Consider the following 25635-nt stretch of genomic DNA (forward strand, 5'->3'; position numbering starts at 1 on the left):
AAATCACTTTAGACTGAGCACAAATAATAATTGAGTATTCCTATTTGGTAAACAAATTTAAATTAGAGTCATAACTGATAAGCAATCACAAAGAGTTTCAAACCAGCACTAGTAGAGTGGATAGGTAATAGGATATTGTATTAATCTCATCGGACAAGTTCTAGGCTTGTAGTTATACAGTTTTCCAGAAGAGAACCACATCTTTGACCCAACAATGTCCAGGCCTCTACTAAAGATCCACTTCCCATTCATCTTCTGCTGGTTGGATTGCCTTCAACTTCCGGTACAGTGCACTGAGTACAATTGCCGAGCTCAGTATTTGGCACCCCAGCTTTACACACGTCTGGGCTGACAGATCGAATGTGACTCCATTCATTTGAATGTGGTTCCTAACTTGGGTAGATAAGGGAAGGCCATGCATAATCTAATCCATTATTCAGCGAACCACAATTATAAATCAGTAATCATACAATGGTTACCTTATTATAGCAGCAATCCAGAGAACAAGAGATTGAAGTTTACCATTATAGAGAGGGATTCTAAGTTCAGTAATACTGATAATTCAACCAACATAGTTCACGGAATGAAATCTGTTATCTGGCACATTACATTATATCTGGCCTATATTAACTCCAGACCTGCAGTGAATGGTAGTCTTTGAAATAGCCCAGTAACCCACTCAATTTGAAGGCAAATAGGAATAAAACTATATCAAGCTTCTCCGTGATGTCTACGTCTGAGACTAAATTAAAAAATAAAATTCAGCACAATTAATTCGTCGAATGTTCCAAGGAACTTCAGAAGACGACTGCCAAACAAAAATAATACAAAATGATTTTAGGAGATACCAGAATGTGAAAGGTACTCCAGGAATAATTCTGCTCCCTGAGTCTCAATGTAGAATAATATTCAAGTTGTTGGGTTTCAGTGAAGAAGACATCATTACAATTTACAAACCTGCTAAGCACAGCAACCAGGTTTCCTTGGAAATGCCAGATGTCAACTCTGGGATTCTATCACCAAAGCTCAAGCTGCCGAGTGACCAATCATAGTGATTCACGAAGCAATCATGTCTTGTGTCTGTCACAGTTCATCTTTCCATCTGCCCGGAGGTTAAGCCGTTGAGTGGTTACTAGGCAACAATGATTGCAGCTCACAAGGAAGCTATTCGCCCATTGAGAACCTATCAGTCATGTCAGAGTAATCCTGCAGAACCAATTCGGCCCTGCACATTCCTTCCTTTCAGATACTTATCTAGCATGTTGAATTTGAATTTGCCTTCACTTTTGTCCATGTCAGTTTCGGTTCTTTTGCCAATCAGCTTCATTCTCAGTCTGATGCTTTTTGACCCCTCCACAGATGGCAACAGTTTTTTGCTCTGTCATTCCCTGCATGAGTTTAAATATCTTTCAAGTCCCTTCACATTCTCTGCTGTTGAAAGGAAACTGCTTCTCCAGTCAATCCATGTTATTTAGTCTCACATCCTAGAACTGCATTGGTAAATCTCTTCTGCATCCTCTCTGAAGCCTTTCTGAGAATAGGGCTCCCTGACTCAACACAGTCGTCTCATTATGCCCAAACTGATGTTTCATTCGTAACTTTGTTGCTCCTCGGCTTTATCCCTCTCCCAGGATCCTATGTGTATGTTTTATTTTAAACAGTTCTCAAAACATTCTGCTGATTTCAACAAACAATGCATTTGTACTATAATATTAAAAAAAGAAGAGCAGTAAATCCTAGAAACACTCAGACAGATTTTGCAGAAATAGGATTTTTTTCCCCCAGTTGAAGACTCTTCATCAGAACTGAGAGAAAAATTTCATAAATGATATGCATACGGTTTTTCTTTGGCTTGGCTTCGCGGACGAAGATTTATGGAGGGGGTAAAAAGACCACGTCAGCTGCAGGCTTGTTTGTGGCTGACAAGTCCGATGCGGGACAGGCAGACACGGTTGCAGCGGTTGCAGGGGAAAATTGGTTGGTTGGGGTTGGGTGTTGGGTTTTTCCTCCTTTGCCTTTTGTATGTACATCCAAAACCACTGATCCTCTATCATTTTAGAACACTGCAATCTGCAACACTTCTCATGTTTAGCTTAAAAAAATAACCTCCCATAAAATTTTGAGAGGAATATATCAAGTGAACATTGAGAGTCTTTTGCCCAGATTAGAGGAATTGATAACTAGAAGACATTGGTTTAAGGTGAGGGGGTAGAGATTTAACTGGAATCTGAGGGGTAACTTTTTACACAGGAGTAGTGGGACTATTGAATGGACTAACAGAGAAGGCTGCTGAATCAGGTATTACTTGCAAAGTTTAAGAAAAAAATGAACAGATATATGGATAGGATTGGCTTAGAGGGATACGAGCCCATCACAGATAGATAGGACAAGAATGAGTGGGGCATTTTGGTCAGCATGAGCAAATTGGGCTAAAGGCCCTGTTTCCAAACTGGGTGACCAATCCGGCCATTCCAGAAGCCTGATGATATCTCCTTGAAGTCTGTATCCATCCTTGACATTCTGCCACCAGGTTCTGTGCCAGCTGCAGAATTGTTTTCGGCACATTCAAGTCTTTAAAACATATTAAGGAAAACAGTTGCCCTAATTCTACTCCTATGGGGATCTCCACTGTCCATTTCACTTCAAAAACAACCTTTAATTACTCATTTGCTTCCTGTTACTTTGCCAATTTTATATTAAATGCTGCTTCAGTGGGCTTCAGCTTCAATGTCAACGATATCAGGTAGCGCTTTGGGAAACTAATTCATACCCCATCAACCACAATTCCTCATTGACCCTTTGTTGACTGATGGTGAGAGCTAGAGGTGCTTTTTCTCATCATTACCAACTTGTCAAGAGATTGCTAATTCTGCTGCTCGTGATTTTTCTCTACAAAAATCCACATAAAAATTTTTTAAACAAGGATATACCATTTGCAGTTTCTAGTACTCAAGCAGCTCCACCACTATGGATTATGCCCTGGGCCTCTGCAATTACTTCCCTCAGCAATCAAGAATGCATTCCAAATATCCCAGCTGGACCAACCAATTTATCTATTTCAAACGCCACTAGCTATCCTTGTAACTCCTCATTATCATTTTTTTAAGACCATCCAGTTTTATTTAAGATCCTGCCACCAAGATGATGGTGCCTACAAGCGGCAGCAGCCATGAGGGAATGCAGACTCAGTGGTCTGCTGCAGGGCACCAGGAAAAGGGGAGACCATGCACCCTCCCCCCCCCACCCCACTCCCGTCTAAGAAGAAAAAGCAGAAAAGATGACCTATGGGGACAGTGAACATCGCGGCGGACCAGGTGAGAGGCTCTGAGGCTGAAAGACCAGTGCACGCAACTAAAGGGAAGGAACCCACGGAGGTCATGGCCTGCTGGAGACTGCTGTCGGAGGACCCGTGCTGGGCTGTGGACCACTGGGGACTTGCACGAAACTGACTGAAGGGATACCAGGTATCAGAACCAGGATATGAAAGGATGCCAAATGTACTGAAGGGCTCCAGGTTGGAAATTTGCATCTGAGCGCAGGTTGCTAATTGTTTGGACTGGACTCAGTGTGGATGCGGAGATGTGGGAGCACTGGAGGCAAATCCATGGACACACTGAGGGGACTCTCTTTTGCTTCTTTTTCTCTGACTGCAAGAGGCGCTTCAGGCAATTTCTGCTGATGGCAAGTCTGTCTGCCTTTGAACAGACAAAAGCAATTTCATGTAATACAGCACTTTTATTACATGACAATAAATTGAATCTTGAATCTTGGTCTTGATCTTGAAGAATCTCAACTGCTTTTTCTTTTGCTATAATTCCATTAGAATCCTGTTATCCTTGTAATGACACCAAAGGAGAACATTCAGCCAATGACTTTATGCCAGTTCCTGTGAAGCAATCCCATTAACTTGAGTTTTCAAAGAGAGAGAGGGAGATAAGACAAATTTGCTGAATATTTTTCAAACACAAAATGTTAGAAACAATTATCAAAGATAAGACAGCAGGGCACTTAAAAAAATGTGAGGTAATTAGGCTAAGGCACCATGTTTTTGTGAAGGAGAAGTAATGCTTGATCAATTTATTCTTGTGCTTAGAAGAAGTTACATCTTGTGGATAAAGAAAGTGGAGAGTGTGCTTGTGGTGAACCGCTGTGAACTCATTAAGATGGCTCTGCCCCAATCTGTGACTGTGTCCACGGCTTCTCCCTTCTTGACCCTGCATAAAAGATCTAATACCACAATCCCTCCCCAGAAGGCCTGGGTCACAGCATAGGATGACGGTCAAGTTTATCGTAAATAAGAGCTTATAGTTCTGCAACTCCAGTCTTTTGAGTTATTGATGGTGCATCAGTGCTGCACTGCAGCTTCCAGAAACCATTTGATAAGGTGACACCGGAGGGATTACGAGGTAAAGAAAAAACTCATGGCTTAAGAGATGGTAGATTGTTATGGTTCGAAGATTGGCTGTCTGGTAGAGATAAATGGGTCTCTTTCTGATTGGCAATAATGATGTGCTGCAGGGATTAGTGCCAGACCCTGACATTTTGTAATTTATGTAAAGGATTTGGATGAAGGTACCAGAGGTATGGTTGCTGAATTTACTTATGGCACAAAGAGAGAAAGAAAAAATAGTTGTGAAAAGGACATAGCAATGAAAGAAAAGTTGATAACTAAATGAGCAAAGATCAACCAAATGGAGTTAAGTGTGGGATCATGTAAAATTGTCCATTTTGGGGTAAAACATAAAGAAGCACGTTATTCCATTCATTTTCCATGACCTGTCCTTTGCTTGAAAAGCTATCGTTCATTTCAAATCTGTAACAGTGCTTGAGAAGATGGTGGTGAATTGGCATCATAAACCATTGCAAATCTTCCAATGAACACCGGATACCATCTCACAAAGCCCTGGAACACCTGGACAGCAAAAGTGTTCATTATCGACCACAGTTTGGCATTTAACACCATCGCCCCATCAGAACTGATCAGCAAACTTCAAGACCTGGGACTCAACGATGCACACCACCCAGAAGATGCTCCATTCTCCCTGCTTCCATCAAGAAAGTGGTATAAGTGTCACAAGACTCATACCACCAGGTTTAGGAATGGCTGCTACCTCTCCACCATCTGACTCCTCAACAATAAACTCATCTAAGGACTCTTGCACTTTATTTTTTTTTAAATCTCTGCATTGCACAGCCAGCTTGTTTACATTTCTTCATTTGTTTACATCGTGTTCATTTTTTTTTGCACTACCAATGAATACTAATTCTGCCTCACCCACAGGAAAAAAGAATCTCAGGGTCGTATGTGATTTTTTTTTGTATGCATTCTGACAATCATTTCAAATCTGTATCTCAAATCTGAATACATCCACACAGTACAGTTGGCAGGGAAGTCTAGGACTTAGGCACAAAAAGAAGAAAAATATATTTCCAGGTCGGTGTGGGACAGGGCTTGGACAGGCAGCTGCAAGTTGTGGTGTTACCATGTGGTTGCTACTATGCATTTTCTTGGACATAAAGGTCAGAGTTCAGGGAGGTGCTGGCAGAGTAGTATAGGGGAAGTAACCACACACTGCTATGCTAAACATGATGCCAAAATAAACTCAGTCTCTTCTGTCTGCACCTTATCCACATCCCTCCTTTCAGAGCCGTATTCATGCTTCTGTTTAGATGCCTCTTAAAATATCTGGTCCACTTCCACCAAAACCCCATGCAGCCCATTGCCCTCTATGTAAAAAAAAATCTTGCTCCATGTATCCTATTCTGTGATTACAAAAAAAACTTGCCCCCATGTATCTGCTTTAACCACAGAATTGCATAGAGTACTCCACTTGACCAAAACTTTTTAGAGCTGCAGCAGGACTTCCTTACTTCCTTACTGATGGGGTGTTGAGTCCCAGGTCTTGAAGTTTGCTGATCAGTTCTGATGGGGCGATGGTGTTAAATGCCAAACTGTGGTCGATAATGAACACTTTGGCTGTCCAGGTGTTCCAGGGCTTTGTGAGATGGTATCCAGTGTTCATTGGAAGATTTATGATGCTAACTCACCACCATCTTATGCAGTCACTAATGAAGGCAAGCATACCATGCATCTCCACTGCCATTGTTGATACCTGACGAAGGGCCCAGGCCAAAAACATTGGTTTTCTTTACATTGTATGGATGCTGCGAGAGCTGCTGAGCTTCTTCAGTACATTTGAGAACTGTACTCGAGCTCAGCATATGCAGACTTTCTTGTTTAACTTCACTGCCATGCTATCTATTTGTGTGACTACTTTTTTGGGAGAAATGACCTTTCATCCCGAGATCCCTCTATTTAACAGTGATATTATGAGTTCTACTGTTAACTGTATACCCTTACATTTCACCTCTCAAGATGTAACATCGCACACTAGCTTGGAGTTAACTTATTCTAAAGAACTTGCATTTCTTTGCTTACATCTGTATCTGCTCAATATCCTTTGTAAGCCCTCTACAACTTCACCAATTTTCATGTCTGCAAATATTATCACAAATAACTGCCCTCCATCAGCACCCCCCCAACACCCCACAGTTCCAATCCACCTTCTCCCTCACTGAAGTTCACAACACTCACCTGATCCTGCCTTCCCTCATCAATTCATCACCTCCCTCCCAAACCACATCCATTACTTGTCTCCAACGGTAACATCCTCAATTCACAACTCTTTTTCACTGTTCCCTCATCAGAATTCTGGACTTCCCTCTATGCCTTCTCCTGCTTTCCTCAGGTAATGCTGAATTTTCAAGCAGCAGGACCACAACTAAGAAGGCCACTGACAAGCCCATTGGCAACCAATGACATCTCCGTGTGATCAATGAACATCTTCAGGCTTTGCGCCTTCTTCCATAGGAATATCAGAATAGGATTCAGAATATGTGCCAGCACCAACAATAAATAAAAGGCACTTCTCCTTTAAATAATGCAGATTGTCTTCCAGAACTGAAATGTAGCTTTATAGGATGCTTGCCACGATCAAAATTACGGGCTCCACATCATTGTTAAGCCAATTTATAACTCAGATCCCAGAGGCAACACACAACAATCATGTAAATAAACTGACAATGCAAAGCATGCTGCTTAAATTGGATTGGATTAGTCCACAGCCGCTTGTTCATGGAGAGTATCCAATATTTGACTGGGTCAAAAAATTTGGGATTGCTCTTTGTTAGTTCTTAATAGGAGTTAGGCAGATAGCTAAAGACCTTGCCTGTTCATAATGGTATTGCTCATATTTTAAACCGAGATTCTGTCAGCTGGTATAGATGTTAAACATCCCATCACCCACAGAGGAATTGGGAGCTCCAACTAGGGCTCCAGCTAACATCCCTCACTCAACGAAGACCACAAACTGATAAACTCATTGTTCATTACAATTATTTGATAGGTCCAATGTTCTAAATCCTGCTCCTGTTTCTTACGATCTTATGCACATATGGTACTGTTGGTGCAGTCTGGTTGCCATATTTGTCTTGATGAATCAATGAATTCTGAAGCAATTTATTTTTTATAGAGAACTGAAATGTCTGCTTACAATAAATTGTGAAGCAGATACAAATATGTCAGTAAAAGAAGGAAAATCATTTGTATGTGTTCCATTCCCTATCAGCACTGTTCCCTCTAAGCTGTGCGCATGCACACACATTTTGCAACTAATGAACGAAGGAAATGAACATGTGCATAAACTGAACCAAGTAGTTCAGAGTATAGAATAAGATATTAACCAAATACGTTACTTCGTAGAATGCGGTCATACTTGTATTATATTGAAACATCCCAATACAGTTTTTATTAGCCACTGGAGATAGGCTGTGCCAAAATGATCTTGAAACAATTTCACGTTTACATTTGCACAAGCATTCAGTGTGCACATACTTTTGTCACGGGGAAAAAATATTGCACAACATAAGATTTTTGTGACACTACTAAAAATTAGAGGGAACATTGCCTATCAGCAATTTTAATTAAGCATCTTGGGCAGAACAGTAGCAGAGGATGAGCATTACCTCCAAGAAGCATCAAATAGCTATTTAAAATTCAACTGAAATGTCCATGTTATTGCAATGGAAGGTCAGGAAGTCTTGACCAAAATTACTACTGCTTATTTCCAAATGTAGAATGGAGATTGCCCACATACATTTGTCAAATTGCAGTGATTTCCTTCCTCCTTAGGAGGCAGTGTCATACTAATTGTTGACAGGAAGATATAATTTACAAATATACTTTTGCCATTTTCACTTGAAATGTGAACATCAGATGGTGGAAAGCGAAAAGTGGGAGAGAAATTTCGGGCTTTAAAGTGAAGACAGAATTCTGTAAGTGTGTCTTGTTCTATTTAATCTCCACTTTCAAATCTAAATTCATTTGAAAACTATACTTGATTACATGTATAACACCAAGATAGATCAACAAACATGTGATAATTATCATTACTCCAGCACTAGCTGGGAATATTATACCTGTCAAAAAAGCTCTGAACCACTGCCTTTCTATCCTCCATTATCTCTGTTTGAAAATTTGAACTGAACTGCCATATCTTTTGTGAGAATCTTCCTCAGTCATTGAATGTTGCAGAGATATAACCAAGTTTTTTGTAACAAAGCAGGTTTATTCTGGTCAGCACATTATCTCACTCTTCAGGGAAGATATTGGCATCTCAGTACTCTGGCTGAGCAGACCTGCCAATTGCACATTTTCCACTATTGCGTGCTTTGTAACCCAGAGGACATTATGATGACAGTTGGTAGTTGTCAGTTCTTTGCAAACATTGGGGCCAGCTGGACCAGAGTGCTCTCCATTCAGTACCCTCTCTTCCACAGCTGCAAACTTATGGATAATGTGTTATGTCCAGAATCATGCTTCTGCCAAAAGAATTACATCGGTATTTACGTCTGGAAGATTTTTGTCATCAGAATCGTGATGTTCACATTTCAAGTGAAAATGGCAAAAGTATATTTGTAAATTATATCTTCCTGCCAACAATTAGTAAATCTATTTTACTCCTAATCCTCAGAGATAATTGTGATAGTGAAAAGTAAGGTCATAAAATTCTGCAGTACAGAAATAGGCCCTTCAGTCCAGTTTATCCATGCTGACCAAGCTAATCCCATTTGCCTGCATTGCCCCATATCCCTCCAGTCAATGTATCCGTCTAAATGCCTATTGAACATTCCATTCGCCCTGACTTCTGCCACTTCCTCTGAGGCTTGATTCAAGTACCACCACTCTCTCTGTGAAGAAGGAGCGTCTCTGGTCTCTTTTAAAACTTTCCCCTTTCACCATCTATCTATGATCTCTAGGTCCCACCTACTTGGGGTGGGGGTGGTGGAAAATGCTATGATTGTTTACCTTATCTATGACCCTATAAACTCAATAAAGTCACCACTTAGCCCTTGCGCACGCCAGGGAGAAAAGTCGTATAGTGAAGCCGCAGGCTGCTTCCCACCTCTCCCAGTTTTCATTCCTATTGACTTTAATATTAACCATATATTTCCTGACATTATGTTTTGGTGTCAAGGACCCAGCTGAGTAAGTGCATATTAATTGATAACTCTCCCTAACACTAACAAATATGAGCAGAAAAAAACAGGAATTTACTCCAGAGATAAGGTGGAGAGGGTGCAGAGAAGGTTTACAAGGATGTTGCCTGGATTACAGGGAGAGATTAAGGAGACTGGATCTTTATTCATTGCAATGTAGACGACTGAGAGAGGACTTGATTGAGGTATTTAAAATTATGAAAGGGAGGGATAGACCAGACATAAACAGACTCTTTCTCCTGAGGGCAGGGGAGATTGGAACAAAAGGCCATGAGTTAAGGGTAAGGGGGCAACACTTTAGGAGAAATATTAGAGGTGGCTTTTTCACTCAGCGAGTGGTGGCAGAATGGAATGAACTTCAGAATGAGATAGTTGCGTCAGGGTCACTTCTGTCATTTAAGAGAAGGTTGGATGTGTACGTGGAGGTGAGGGGGTTGGAGGGTTATTGGCGGTGAGCGGGAGGTTTGAGCTAGTGGAGTTGTTCTAGAGAACCGGTGTGGACTCGAAAGGCCAATATGGCCTGTTTCCGCTCCGTAAATGGTTATATGGTTATATGAGTGGCCTTCTGATGATGAGAGCATCAGGCTGAATTGCTATAATATTTCCCTATGTTTTACTGAAATTCAACATCTTGGATGAAAGGAGCCATTTGGATGAGTTACAGGAGGGGTAATATCACCCTTGGGGACTGTCCCAGAGAAAGTTCTCTGGGTTCAGAACATGGACCCGTGATGTTGCTCAGATGACAAAGTGAAATGAGATACCATCTGGACATTAAAGACCCCACTGCAGTATCTGGAAAAAAAGTGATGAGTGGTCATGAAGGAATGCTGGCAGCATTATCTCCTACTCTGGAACTGAAACAAATGGACTGCTTGTTCATTTATTTGCTGTTTGTGGAGCTTTACTCTGTACAGATTGGCCTTTCCTGGACAGCAAAAGTATTTTCACTTCCAAAGTATTTGATTAACTTTTATTATTTGTGTTTCACAAGGAAAAGAAAAGACAAAATAATAAAGGACCAGATCACCCTCGATCTGGTCTGTGCCTCATGTTCAGCTTTTGCAGGTACTCTTTCCATGGACTGCAGGTCAACAAGCAGTGAACAAGAGGACTAATGATCCAAGACATTTAGAAGTAGTTGAAAAAATATTAAATATTTGACTTTTAAAACGTTCATGAAAAAAAATTGATTTGTCATTAAAATATTAATTAAATTACTGTGTTAAAAATCAAACAACTTCCCTCGCTAAGTTGGCATTTCTATTCTGGGGCCAAATGCAGAGAGGCCATCCTCAAGTTCTATAAACTCCTTGGCTCAGTACCTCATGGGCAGGTGTGTTCACATCTGACTCTCCCGTCCTCTGAGCTGTAGAGCCAGCAAGGAAGTTATGTGTGAGCTCATGTGTGTGCTGTAGTTAGCCAGCAGTTCTGCACAGAACCTTTGGATAGCCATCACACACGATCCAGTCCATTCCATTACACAGTTAAGAGAAATTAATCTCACTGTCTGAGGATAAAGTCTTCTCATAGCAGCTCCACTTGCCTTCTTCAGATATTGAAATATTTTCCACTGCCAGTCCTATTAACCAGGATCATTATTTGCTCTGTACCGCAGGACAAGGAAGTTATATTTAAAGGACGCAGGGGAAAAGACCTTTGTTTTTTATTTGCAGTTAATGATTCTTCAGAAGATATTGGAAGTAAATAAAACATATAAAGCAAAGATTGTGAAATTACTGCTGTGTTAAGCAGAATGGTGGGAGAGTTTATGCTAGATCTTCAAAGGAAGGGAGGAGATTAAAATTATGAGAAAACTTTGTTCTTTTATAAAAGAAACAACAGTAGCAGTGTTTTATCGACATTTTTAAAGTAAAATGTTGATTGTGTTTTTTTTTTCATTTCCTTCATTTAAAACAACATCAGAAACGATCTGAACCTGAGGATTTATTTTAACCTGTTAGTGCATTATTCTCTGTTTGATATCTCTTCCTTCTTGAATCAATAGTAACTTCAGATTCAGATTTATTGTCAGAGAACATACATGACATCACATAGAACCCTGAGATTCCTTTCCCTGCCGGCCAGGCAGAATTACCACTCATTAGCAGTGCAAAAAAAAACTGACTTAACATACACATGTAAACAAATGAAGAAATGGAAACAAACTGACTGTGCAATACAGAGAAAAAAAATCAATAAAATGCAAAAGTAACAGTTCTTAAATAAGTCTCTGATTCAGTTTGTTGTTGAGGAGTCTGATGGTGGACCTGTTCAACTGTTCCTGAACCTGGTGGTGTGAGTCTTGTGGTGCCTATATCTTTTTTTCCTGATGGAAGCAGCGAGAATAAAGTATGTGCTGGGTGGCGTGGATCCTTGATGATGTTCCAGGATCATGCAGAAAGCTAACTTCAGAATCAGAATCGAGTGACTCGCTTAAAGATAAATTATAATGATCATGTAAACTGGAAAAAAAATGATGGTCATTGGTATATAGTTACTTTAGAATTTACTATGTTCACAAATCTTCATTTCCATTTTACACTAACACTATCCTGAAGGGGCTCACTTTTCCCCTGACTCTTTTCCCCTCATAATGTTGATGAATATTGTGGTTATTTTTGCTTTTAATTTAGAGATACAGCACAGTAACAGGCCCTTTCAAATCATGAGCCTGTACCACCTAAACACACCCATGTGACTAATGAATCTTCTATCTCCATACGTCTTTGGAACATCGGAGGAAACCAGAGCATGCAGAGGAAATCCACGAGGTCACTCGAGAATGTACAAATCCCCTAAAGCAGCAGCAGATTCAGCCCTAGGCCACTGGCAGTAATAACATTGCCTTATCCACTACATATTGTACCTTTGATTTTATTTGATATGTCCTGCATTTTTGCTTCCATATTGCTTTTTCCCTTTTCACTTTTTACCATTTTTTCCATTTTGTACATTTTTCTTTTCTGTTTTGTGATGTTACTTCCCTCTTTTATAGTTTGTGACTGAGATTGTAGAAAGTAAAGCAGATAAAAGGTGGCATCTATGTTATATGCTAAATATACAATGTGATAACTTTGAACACAACTTCTGAATTGTGTTTGACTGAAGTAAATGAGCTCAAATTTTGGAAGCAGAGTTCAGCACACATATTTTAAAAAGTTGATCATACCACTTAAAATTTCTCATCAAAATTACTATCACTTTACTACATACAAAACCAATTTGGCTATCGTACATTCTACACCACTTTATATATGCATCGAAGAGGGTCTTAAATCTTTTTCTCTGTCTTATTTCCAGCCATCAATTTTCAACTGCCTGGATATATTTTATTAGGTCCTCTTCTTTTATCCCTTGAATAGAATGAATTCCTTTAAAACTAAGCTACTCCTTCCATTCTCCCACTTTCAAGATCCTTTCCCATCAACATTTAATTCCCAGTCCTGTCAATTTCGACAGCCAAGCCTCTTTTACGGCCTGCATTTGCTCCATAGATCGATTAATCCCTGCATTTTCTGCAAGTTATTACTCAAAGCTAATCCATTTATGTAAAAATCACATATTTAGGTCTCAGAGAAACAGGGAAAATGTTACCTTTGTTACAGAGATGCTAATGAAAATAAATTGTTTCAAAACATTTGGTAAAAGAATTAAAGGTGACATAAGGCAAAACATTTTTATGCAATGTTGATAAGAATTTGAAATGCACTCTCTTTTAGGAAGGTGCTTATAAATTTAATATCCCTCAGAGGTTGGTAGTTCTTTATTTCATTTTTAATTATGGAATCTGTGTTCACTAACAAGGCAAATAGTTCATTGTCTTTCCAAATTATCCTTGAAGAGGTGGTGATGATCACTTTCTTAAACCATGAAGTCCCATTAGTGAAGAAACTGCCACAGCAATGTTGAGTAGCAGTTCCAGGATTTTGAACACCAATTACAGAGGAGCTATGATTCTTTTGAGTTGGAGAAGAATGTGTAGCCACGTATCTAATGTTTCTCCTCAGAACAATGCAGATTTGTGAGGTGTTAAAGAAAGTGTAGCCCCTCGCTTTCTAAAACAAAATACAAATTATGAAAGCATGAAACAAAAGCATCAAGATCTAACAATATTCTGTCGTTTCCTGCAGTGTTCCATCACCTGTGGAAAAGGAATGCAATCACGAGTAATCCAGTGTATGCACAAAGTGACCGGAAGACATGGAAATGATTGTTTTCCTTCAGAAAAGCCTGCAGCCTATAGACCCTGCCACTTAAAGCCATGCAATGAAAAAGTCAATGTGAATACCATAACCTCACCCAGACTAGGTATGTTGTTATATTCCAACTATTCATTCATTTCATTTTCAAGTTTCCTAGATCTCATTTTATGAAGTGAAGGACATACTGCAGGCTTTCTAGCTGAATTTTCATTTTTCAACTTACTTGTAAAAGGAGTGGGCGCCATATTCATATTCTTTTACGCTCCAAAACCTATTTGTTGTATGTGAATTTGAAGTAAATTTTGACTATTTGAAGTAGACGGCAATGCTCATTTCTAGTGTGCAACAAACAATTTTGAAAGCAAAGAAATGCTTGAAATAACAAACCACAAAATCTGCAGATGCTGGAATCTTGAGAAAAAAGAGGGGGTGATGAAAGGACGAAGCTGGGGAGATGAGCCCTGCCTACTCAGTTTGCTGAAGATTCCAGCATCTACAGTCATTGTGTTTCTCTATTGTTCTGTTCCACTTCAAGTTCCTAAGGGAGTTCTGTGAAGATCTCTCACACTGCTCACCCACTATACGCTTAACTGTCCTCCAACTCTGTGACCATCTATCCAGTACCTTTTCACCTCTTGGCCCCTGCCCAGCTTTCCTCCTCTTTTGTATATGTAATGCCACCCACTTTTTTCTTCTTCCAATCCAAAATGATGACTGTCCATTTCTACCCATGGCACTTGCCTGACCTGCTGAGTTCCTCCAGCAGTTCATTTTTTGTATATTAAATCGTTTGCATCTTAGCCTCAGGACATTGCAAAGTGCTTTGGAACAAATGCAGTTAATTTGAAATACAATGGTTGTTGTAAGATACACAAGCAAATCTTTGCTAATTTATTAGATGAATAAAAGTATCATTCAATTAAAGTGTGACTGATAACATTGAGAGTTTACCTTTACCACACAGGGAGCCTTTATGCTTCTTTTGGCCAAAATCCATTTGTCTTCTATTTTATGGCATTATTGTCTGTTTGTCACATTATATCAAGTTAAATTAGGTGGTTTCTTCTTCTAACAGTCTAACATGTTAACTCTAACATACATACAGCCATTAAGAACAAGAACAAAATTACAGCGTATAAAATGACAGTGAAAAATAAAGATCAATTAGTACCAAGAAAGAGCAATCTACTCCCACCCAAAACAACTACCACCCACTCCCACACCCCACCACATAGCCATTGACCTGTTTTCCACCAAAGTTTAGCATATTGCTCAGCAGGTTTACAATAGTATAATTTGATCCCACAGAACAAATCCTGCTAAATTACATCAACTGCCAAATCAAAAGGTAACCTCTTGGTGAAGTGCACATTACAGACAGGTTTTATTTTTTCAAGCTTCATTAACTTGCACAGTGTTTCCTTTCATTCAAAATTCTATTGTTCCCCTGTGTTCCAGCGTGGAAATTGCCTCCACGCTTATTTTCTGTTATGTGCAAGCCATAGCTATTTTGATTTAATTTCAGTGCCTTAGGCTAATGTGTACTGAAAATAAACAATGAGCTAAAGATACTTTTATTTAGACTGTTAAGTGGAATAAAGTTTTAGGATGTGATCCATTTAGAAAGCACGACTTTTTGGCATGTGTGCGAGAAATAAAAAACCAAGACAGAAACTAGCTTATATTAAAAAGTTTAAAAAAAAAATACCAGATGCTAGAAATTTGAAATAAGATTAGAAAACGTTGGAGATACTCAGCACGTTAAACAGTATATGTGGAGAGAGAGAAAAAAACCGGAGTGAACATTCCAGATATAAGACCTTGTGTCAGATCTGAAAAAGTGGGAAATGAGAGTTTTAAGTTGTAATAAAGGAGAGAGTGGCGAGTACAAGGAGAATGTCTGTGAGGGTTAATTGGTCAGGTAGTGCAAATGCAACTAATGCCATCTAAAGGAGGTGGAAAAGGCATGTTTCTCATGGCTGGTCTCCCAGTGTAAATAGAGGGAAAAGAATGAAGACAATGGAAAGAAAATTAAATATCACTGGAATTGTGATACTTAAGTGAAATAGAATAGTGGAATCATTCAGTGGATTAGACAACATCTCTGAAGAGAGATTTCAGAAAGGCAATCTTGCATCTACAAACAGGGAATACTGATTATCTGAAATTTTTGAACTCCTCTGAATTTTGTTTTAATTTAAATTTAGACATGCAGCATGGTAACAGGCCATGTTGGCCCACTAGTCCGTGCCATCCAACTTACACCCCATTAACTTACACACTGGGTACGTTTTGAATGGTGGGATGAGCTCCCAGGAAAAACCCACCCAGATACTGGAGAACATACAAACTCCATACAGATAGTCTTGATTGCTGGCGCTGTAAAGGCATTGCGCTAACTGCCACGTCAACTGTGCCATCCCAAAGACAGCGACATGCCCAGTAGGATAATGGTGTTGTGGCCAACATAAACAAAAGGACCAACACTTGGCTCAAGCAGAGTATACCCTGGATTTCTGAGGAAATTGCAATGACTCTGGCCATGATCTTCTGAACTATGTACAAAAAAGAAATAGGAATATGTATTTCAACTATGCACCATCATTAACCTTGGTGGTGGAGGAAGATGGAGAAACAATCCACAGGACAGGATTAACAGCCACTTTCTCAGAAGTGGGCTGATTAAAGGCAAATTTGTCCAACTAACTTAATAGAGCTTTTAGATGAAATAGCAGAGGATCAACAAGAGCATTGAGATTGATGCATTATTTTTGGTATTTGCTAAATTGACACAAATAGGTTTGTCACCAGCCTCGAACTATGAAATAAATGGACCTCTGAAAATGTAGATCGAAAATTAACAAAGTAACAGGAAACAGAGAATGGCAGTGAAAGTTTGTTTTCAGGTTCAATTGAAGTCTACAAATAATTCCCAGGGGTCAGTTTGAGGGCTACTGCTTTTCTTGATGTGTATTAATCACTTGGATGAGTGCACAAGGCACAATTTTCAAATTTGACGCAAAACTTGGAGGTGCTGTGAGGAGGATATTAAAGGTAATATGGAGAGAGTTCTGGAATGGGCACTAGGGTGGTCTATGAAATGTAAAGGTAAAGGCTCCATTATTGTCATGCAGTACGGCATTTAGAATGTAACATACATGAAATTCTTTAACTTTGATGACCATAAGGAAGATAGAGAGTCACCACTTTGTCGAACGCCCCTCGCAGAAATGAGGTCCCAGTGAGGAACGAACTCACAACCCCTGGTTTACAAGGCCAGTGTTCTAAATATTGAACTAGCGTAGCCTCTAAATACTTACAGACTATGCTTGATTCGAGCTCAGGTTGCTGGCACTGTCATACCATTGTACTACTTGTAGGAACAATGAGAAACTCCATATCAACCAGATAGTACAATTCTAAAAGGAAGATAAAACAAATGATCTGGAGGAGCATATATTTTAGGTTTCTTTTTATTTAATTATTCAGTTTAGAGATACAGCACTGAAGTAGGCAATTCAGACCCAGGAGACCATGCTGCCAAAATACACCCATGTGACCAATTAACCTATTAACCCTGTATATAGTTGGAACATGGAATCAGAGCACCTGGCAGAAACCCACACAGAAACAGGGAGAACGAACTCCTTACAGAAGCAGCAGATTTGAACCCATGACACTGGCGCTGTAATATCATGGCATGAACTGATATGCTCATGTGCCCCCTAACATATGTTCATGGTTCACGGAAAGTGAACTGGCTGGGCAGATTTTAAAAAGTAGGTGGGACCCTGATCTTTATAAGCAGAGACATAGAGTATGAACATGAGTGAGTTAATTGTCAAATGCATAAGTACAATATACAGATTCACTGTTCAAGATTCAAGATTCAATTTATGGTCATTGTAATAAAATTGTCATATTAAATGAAATTGCTTTTCTCTGCTGTAAGGCAGGCAGATTTGCCATCAGCAGAAATTGCCTGAAGCGCCTCTTACAGTCAGAGAAAGACAAGTAAAAGAGAGTTCCCCGGAGTCTCTGAGTGTCCATAGATTCACCTCCAGTGCTCCCACAGCTTTTGCAGCCACGCAGAGTTCAGTCCAAACCATTGGCAACACGAATCTCTGACACGATCCGGAATCCTCAGAGCCTCCAGCATCCCCTCGCATCCTGGTTCAGATATCTGGAACCACTTCAGCTAGTTTCAATCCAGTGTCCAGCAGACCACAGTCCAGCATGAGTCTCCAGCAGCCCCAAGCCTCTGTGGATTTCTCACCTCAAGTCACCAGCGGCCCGCCACATGTGCTGGTCTTTCAGCCGCAGAGCCCCCTCACTGGTTTACTGCTGTGGTCACCATCCCGTGGGTCATCATCTCTGCTTCTCCTTCTCGGATGGGGGATGAACTCCCTGTTTTCTGGTGCCCTGCGCCAGTCCTCCGCTACCCTGGAGTCTGCAACCCCTCGCGGCTGCTGCCAATCAGAGGTTCTGCCATCTTGGGAGCAGACTCAGTGGATGTGGGATTTTAAATAAAACTACCATGAGCTCCTTTAACAGAACTGATGGCAATTGACTGGGCGGTTGGACCCAGTGGGAGTGCTGTATCTCTGTTTCTCACTCCCTGCAGGTCACACCAGTGGCAATGCTACTATTCAACTATGATTTAAACAGCACATCCACTTCACCACCAGAGGAGAGATCACCCTAGATCAGGTATACCTCAATGTCCCTGGGCTGCCCCTTTCCCCCCACTTCGGTTACTCAGATCATATATCCATTCTGCCATACAGATTCTCACTTTCTCTGCATCTTAAAAATGGTTTTATCTCAAACGTTTCCCATTTCCCAAGACATTAACTATGTTTCTCTCTCCACAAATTCTACTTGTTCTGCTAAATGTTTCCAGCACTTCCTGTTTTTATGTTTGTGAGGTTTTGATGTATAATTATTACAATCAATCCTGAAAGAGATTTGCGCAGCATTCAGTAGAGGGGAAAGGCCTTGTTTTATCTAAGTCTGACTGACAGTTAATCCCAGGAGTTTGTTCCGATTTTGCCATATTAGCTTTGGCAGCAATTTGTGAACCCAGAGCAACTACTGTTATTTTTCAAATGGCATTGGTCCCTGAAGGCATTGGCAGCATTCTTTTCTGATTCCTTGTGGGCCCTGGTATGATCTTCCAAGAAATATCTGAAATGTTGACAGGATATTTCCTGCCTGAATTCGGATGACAGTACCCCAGATTATTTGTGCGGGATTTGAAAGAGGCTGTCTGTAGAGTTTGTACATTCTCCTCATGTCTGCATGTGTATTCTCCGAGGGCAACAGTTTCCTCCCACCCTTCAAAAACGTACCGGGGCTGTAGGTTAATTGGGTGTGATTGGGTGGCATGGACTCGTAGGACAGAATTGGCCTGTTTCAGTGTTGTATGTCTAAATTTAAATTTAAAATTAAAACACCCAGTCCTCCTTCACTGTAGCACGAGACTTAACAGAGCAGGGTATATCCTGTGCACCATCTCCTCAATTGGCAAATGATCCTTTAGTTGAACAAAGGAATCAAATTTCAGGTAGAAACACTAATCTGACATTAGTAGCCCACTTACAGAAGAATATTGGCCAGAGTGAGAGACAGGGTAAGGTGGAGGTAAACAAGAAAATCTGAAGATGCTGGAGACTGTACTGCCTGATCTGCTGAGTTTCTTCAGCATGTCTGTGTACTGCAGGGTAGGGTGGTGATTTTTTTCCACCTCATTGTTAAGGCACTGCTGCCACCTTTCTACCTAGTGAAGGCAGTGACAATTTTCAACAATTCTTCATCAATTCTGTGGTTCTGAAGTTAACCAGAATTAGATGTTCTACAAAAAAAATACTTTTGTCTACATCTTGCCAGGTAGCACCATGCCAAAGATTAACAGAAAACACATTTAGCAGGGAAGTATTGTTAGGCAAAAAGCAATTTTTACTGGAAAATGGCATTTTGCAACCACCTGATGATTAGTTTCATAAGTTGGATTTAATTAAGTAGTTGTGTTTCTGCTCTAATTTCTACTTTTGATTTAAAGGGTACCAAATTGTTACCAAAAATATATATAGATTACATTATGTTAGGAATATGTATACTTATCAAACTACAGAGTAACCAAATAATTCAGAACTCTTGAAGACTAGACTCTGCTAAAGTTTGTATAAACCCCCTGAAGTTAAAATATTTCTTTCTCCTTTCCAGCCTTTCTAAAAAAACATAAACAAAAGTAGGTGATTTTTTTTTCTTAAACGTGTTGTGCCACCCAAATTAGAAAATGGTTGAATTTTATCTTAATTCCATGTTGATTGCACCATAGTTAAATGCAGCTTAAACACAGTTAAATCAAGTCGTAGCCTTGTGTTTTTTTTTTGACTGCCTCAGTAAAAGATTGTGATAGCTATTTGTCCAAAGCTGTAGAATTTTACTAACATAAAACCTCCATGAATATTTGTTTCATGATCCGTAATGCCCTTGACTAATAAAATGTTTTGAAGTTTCTGGATAATTGACCTTGATTTAAGAATTCCATACTTTGACCACACTTTGTGTGTAAAGAGTGCTTTCTAATATTAATAGTACAACAAACATGCTTGAAACTCTCAGCACATCAGATAGGGTGGACAACCTGTGCCTTTTTTTCCTGAGTGGCAATGGCCAAAACCAGAGAACATCTGTTCAAGGCTAAAGGAGAAAAGTTTACGGGAGACAACAGAGGTAGGTATTTTTATAGAGAAGTGGTAGGTGCTTGGTGCTTGGTATTCATTGCCATGGTTGGTGGTAGAGGCTGGTACAATAGGGACATTTGAAAGACTCTTAGATTGGCATATGGATATAAGAAAAATGGAAGGAGGAAAAGGTTAGATTGATGTGGAGTAGGTTTTCATGGTCAGTAAACATCATGGGCCAAAGGGCCTGTACTGTGCTAGACTGTTTTATGTCAGACAGCATCCACTGAGAGAGAAACAAAGTAAACATTTGAAGTCAAATACCATGTCTCAGAACTCCATAAATTCTCCCTGTATTCTAATAGTCTGCAAGAAAAGTTATCCAGAAAAATAAAGTATGTATCTGGGATCATAGGTTAAGGAGATGGTAAGATGTGATCTTTCAGCTGGCATTGTGATCCAAAATTCAACTCATGATTCAAATGTGAGGTCAAGATTGCAAGCAGTCCATTTCATTTTCAGGTACTTGCCAAGAAGAGAAATGGAGTCACTAATTAAAGCATCAGAGTTTCCAACAGGCACTGAAGACCATTGTTTTCATCTCCAAGTCATTAAACTGGGAGGAAATATATGATGAACCAATCCTCATTATCAGGCAAAAGGTCTGATAATTCAGATTGAAAGCACAGGACAAGTAATGGCCAGTTGGAGCAGGGTGTTATCAGTACATGTAGTCTACTAATGGGTAACTATTGACAATCCTTTGTGATGGATATTACAGTGAGCTAGTCCTCTCAATGCTTCCTGACCAGTCTGAATCCTTTGAAATGTTGATCCTACCATCCCTTTCCAACCTCTCTGCCATCATTCAGTTAGGCTGAATGGGACTAATCTGATGTTCACTTCTTATCTATTCAGACATAGCCAGCCCCAGCTTTCCACACCAACACCACTCCCCGGATATGTCATTGTGTCTGTCATATTTCTCCCCCATTTGCACCCGGCAATCAAAAGTCAGTCCCACGTGTAAAGTTCCAGCTTTAATTGACCATTGTCCCTTCACATTCCCTGCATTGACAGATTGTTGGCCTGATTGAAAGGATTAAATCTGCAATTTCTTTGACTTTTGCTCCTCATATTGAATTTAATTTAAGATTTTGTGTGTTCTTAACTCCCCTATCAAAATAATGAATTTATCTCTATTTAAATTATCAATTCCTATGTTAAACCTAAATATTTCCCTGAAATCACACTGTGAAACTACTTTTCTATATTCGAAAGAATGAATGTGGAAATTATGCAATGTCTTTATAAGTTTTGGCCCTTTTAGTCCTGGTGACTTCATTCTGCACCCCTAGGCCAGGTCAATTTGTCTTTTTTTTTTGTCATGGGGTGCCACAGTTTGAAAGCAAATGGGAGTTGATCTTTGCTTTATGCTTCCAACTGTTAAGAAATTCTATTAGATGATGTTAGCAGTTTTCCATTTCAAGGCAACAGCTACTAAATGTTGAATGTTTTGTAATATCAGGATTAAATTCACTGGAAGCCCAAAGCCAGCAGGTCAAGCAGCCAGGGAAAAGAATGGATGTTTTTGGAGTGACTAACAACAGGCTCATCTCAGAACAGTGTCAGTAATTTCCTGGAAAATGCTGCATTACATGCAGAATTACATCACTGTAGCGCTATCAATTAGACCCGACAGAACAGAAGTCTAGATTATAGGCTTTAATCACTATAAACTTATAGTCATATCTTACATGTTGTTGGCCTGATTCCAAGGCAGTTCTGAGCGAGTGGATTGGGCAATTCTGCCTTTATTAGGAATCCTGGAGGGGGAGGGGTTACAGTACCAGGAGGCAGGCCAACTAGTACAATGACTGTAATACAGTGTTCCACCACAATCACCTCAAATTTCCAGAGGGCATTAATTTTTAAATGCTTTGCCCTGAAAAAGGACTAGGCTGCACATCCAATTCTAGGCCATCTATCTCTCATCTCATTAGTTTCTCCATCACAATTTTACCACTCAAGCTGAGGAAATAAATTAGTTATTTTCTACTAATATTCTTGTCACAGCTTTCTCTGTATTTTATCTTCATTGTCTCATATAAAGTAGCTACATTGGAAGTTTTCCACATCCTGATTTCCTTTTACGAGCCCATTTGTATATGTCATTGAAAGGCCACTATATCTCTTTCCCTTCTTGATTTTGTAAAACCTATTACTATTGATCTAGATATCCCTTGTGCTTTTTATTGTATTCACATTTTGCATCTCATACCTTTTCCTTTTGATTCTTTTGCTGTCCTTTCGCAGTCTGCAGTTCCTGTACTGCATTTCAGTTCTTTAATTCTATTATATGTCTCTCTTGTATGATTGACCAAGGCTACTCAATTATATAGGCCATGATCTTGCTTCTCATGATCTCAGAATTATTCTTAATAAATGAAAGTGTTTTCAAACTTGATTTAAGACTGGCAGGAAATCAATACATATTGCTGGTTATAGTTAACCCAAGGAAAATTAAGGCTTTAATATTATACTACCAGACACAGATCTTGCACAAACAAACACAAGTGAAACATCAGTGGAGTGTTTCTATTTTAAACACTAATGAAGCTTTAGATGTATGCTTATTAAATAGGTCAGTAAAATATTGACATATTCAAGTTAGAGCATGCAGCCTTATTTTTAAAAAAAACTGTTTTCAATTCATTTACAACATAGGGCAATGTTTATAGGAACTCAATAAATTTGACCATTGTCCTGATAAGATTCAGGCTTTTTGTTTCATACAAAATGAAGTATTCTGGGCCCAGCTCATGTCGCTGCTTGTGATCAGCAGCTGGTGACTCCTCATGCATTGTAGACATCAAACAAGTAAAGGGCAGCCTTGGTTATCTTGGTAACCAAAGTCAAATCGGCTATCTCCACTTACCCAAACTTCATGATTAGTCCTGACCACAAAGAGAAATTCAATAAAATAAACAGCAAATGATCAAACTGTGCTAACCTTTTCAGGTGGGAGGGAAAAGGAATCAGTAGCAAAAACCCTGGTAAGAGTTAATGATTCTGAAGAAAGTATGAAATATAAACTGGATATTTGTGAAATAACTTATTGTCTTTATTGTTTCCTTCTGTTTAAACAGCTGCTTTGACATTCAAATGTTTGAAGGACCAATGGCAAGTGTATTGCAAAATAATACGTGAGACAAACCTCTGTCAGGACATGAGATGGTATCAGCGCTGCTGTGAGACCTGTAGAGACTTCTATGCACAAAAGCTACAGCAAAAAAGTTGACATCTTCTTTTGCTCCAGCATTCAGCACCAAACTTATTTTTTATAAGTACAATCTAATTTATGAAAATACAGAACTACAACTTGTTTAGACCAAGGTACTGATGTATTAGGTATAATTTATTCATTTTAATTTATTTTTTGTTTACCAAGATTTTTTTTTTTGGAATGCTGTTCAATGGTTTTCAAAATCCAGATATTTTAGCTTTTTGTATGAAAGGTGGCTCCTTGCAACTGATAACTTGACAAATGTCAGAATATAGTTCACCCACTGTGGGCCAGAAGTTCATGGTTCGGGTTAAACCAGCTGACGTTAGCTCTTACTGTAAACATTTCAGAAACTGTAGAGAAAGCATGTAGCAAAATATTAAAGTTCTCATAATGCAATCAGTAGTGACAATAAAAAAAAAACAGTGACTTGAGAGTAAAACACTGTGGAGCGCAACACTGAATTACTTTGCATCATTCAGGTACTGTCTAATGCTTTACAGTCAAAAATAAACCAGCTATATTATTGTAAAAATAGTCACTCTTTGCAGCTTACCTTTAGAATGTGTAAAGCATTGCTGAATGGAACTTTGTGATTAATCACAAACATCAGATTAAATTTTCACATGCGAAATTCTGAGAATAATCAGTTCAAACCTGGAAATTAAATTCCAGATGCACGTGAAGTGCGTGCTTATTTATTCTTGTTTATCATTTTCTGTTTTAGGCCCCTTATTTAGGCATTGCTAAATACAGGGACTCCCTGGCTTATGGAAGACCTGACTCACAGAAATCTGACATTGCACAATTGGTTCTGTAAAGTTTTCAAGAAATTTTCAAAGAAATAAATAATAAGAAATTGTGTTGTGGTATTCATTAACAACTGGATACAGTATGTAATCTATTAGTTCAAGTGTGGGTAGTGTTAAGAAGAAATGAAAGATTTTTTGGAAGTATGCAGAGGGAGACAATATGGATAACTATAGAAAACAGACATTGTGACTCACGGTAAAATTGACTTACGGACAGTGCTCAGGAATGAAATGCTTATGTAACCCAGGGACTGACCATACCAGAGCTATCAGGGGATAATAGCAAGAAAAAAAACATTGCAATGGCTGGTCTAAAAAAAGTGCTGGAAATGATTACAGGTCATTGCATTGTCCCATCAGGGTACAGAGAAATAACTGCATCCAAATCATTAGTCATGTTTTTTTTAGATACTTTTGGACAAATTATACACTTACATAAACATATTTTAAGTACATGAATAAAGAATCGAGCAAAATAAAAAGCCATAATGCCTTCATGCAAAATATGCTTTGAATACAAAATAAATCAAGGTAGAAGATTCTTGTGTCACCAGAAATATTGTCAGGTTAACTGTGTCTGCCACCTTCATTTCATCCTGACTCTATTAAAAACTCCTGAGGCTTAAATAATAGGCATGTCCCTATATCTGCGGCAGTGTTATAGAGGCATCGTCCCCAGTGAGAGATCCCACAAAGTGAAACAGCAGAATGAAGGGTCAACATTTTTTTCTTTACTTTTCTTATCTCTGGAGTGCAATGTGATTCCTATTCCAACTGGAAGCAATCTTCTGTGATTGTTTGCTTTTTGTCTTTCTGATCTGAGACCCACAGTGAGATGAATACCTGTTCTCAGCAGAAGCAAGTCCTTCTCAACCTTTCAATGCATATCTCATTTAATCAGCCTGAATACGCACCCTGCTGACATGCTACAAAACTGCATGTGGAAAACCTGACCTGCTCAGACAACAAACCCTAGCCCATCCCCCAGGAGTGTATTTTTTCGAGATATAAGCACAGTAACAGGCCATTTCAGCCCATGAATCCGTGCAACCCAATTTACACCCAATTAACCTACACCCCTAATG

The 25635-nt window shown here is 39.3% G+C and overlaps 1 protein-coding gene across 1 annotated transcript in view; it reads left to right on the plus strand.

The window, feature by feature from the left end:
• LOC138735984 (A disintegrin and metalloproteinase with thrombospondin motifs 19-like) overlaps nucleotides 1–23962 on the plus strand; it is a 377361-nt gene extending 353399 nt beyond the window's left edge. Inside the window, exons 22-23 of the mRNA XM_069885117.1 lie at nucleotides 13692–13869; nucleotides 23602–23962. Coding sequence (XP_069741218.1) covers nucleotides 13692–13869; nucleotides 23602–23753 — 330 coding nt within the window. The 3' untranslated portion in view covers nucleotides 23754–23962. The remainder of the gene's footprint in view (nucleotides 1–13691; nucleotides 13870–23601) is intronic.
• The last annotated feature ends 1673 nt before the right edge of the window (nucleotides 23963–25635 follow it).

The sequence above is a fragment of the Narcine bancroftii genome, chromosome 1, assembly GCF_036971445.1.
Source record: "Narcine bancroftii isolate sNarBan1 chromosome 1, sNarBan1.hap1, whole genome shotgun sequence".
Taxonomy (NCBI): Eukaryota; Metazoa; Chordata; class Chondrichthyes; order Torpediniformes; family Narcinidae; genus Narcine; species Narcine bancroftii.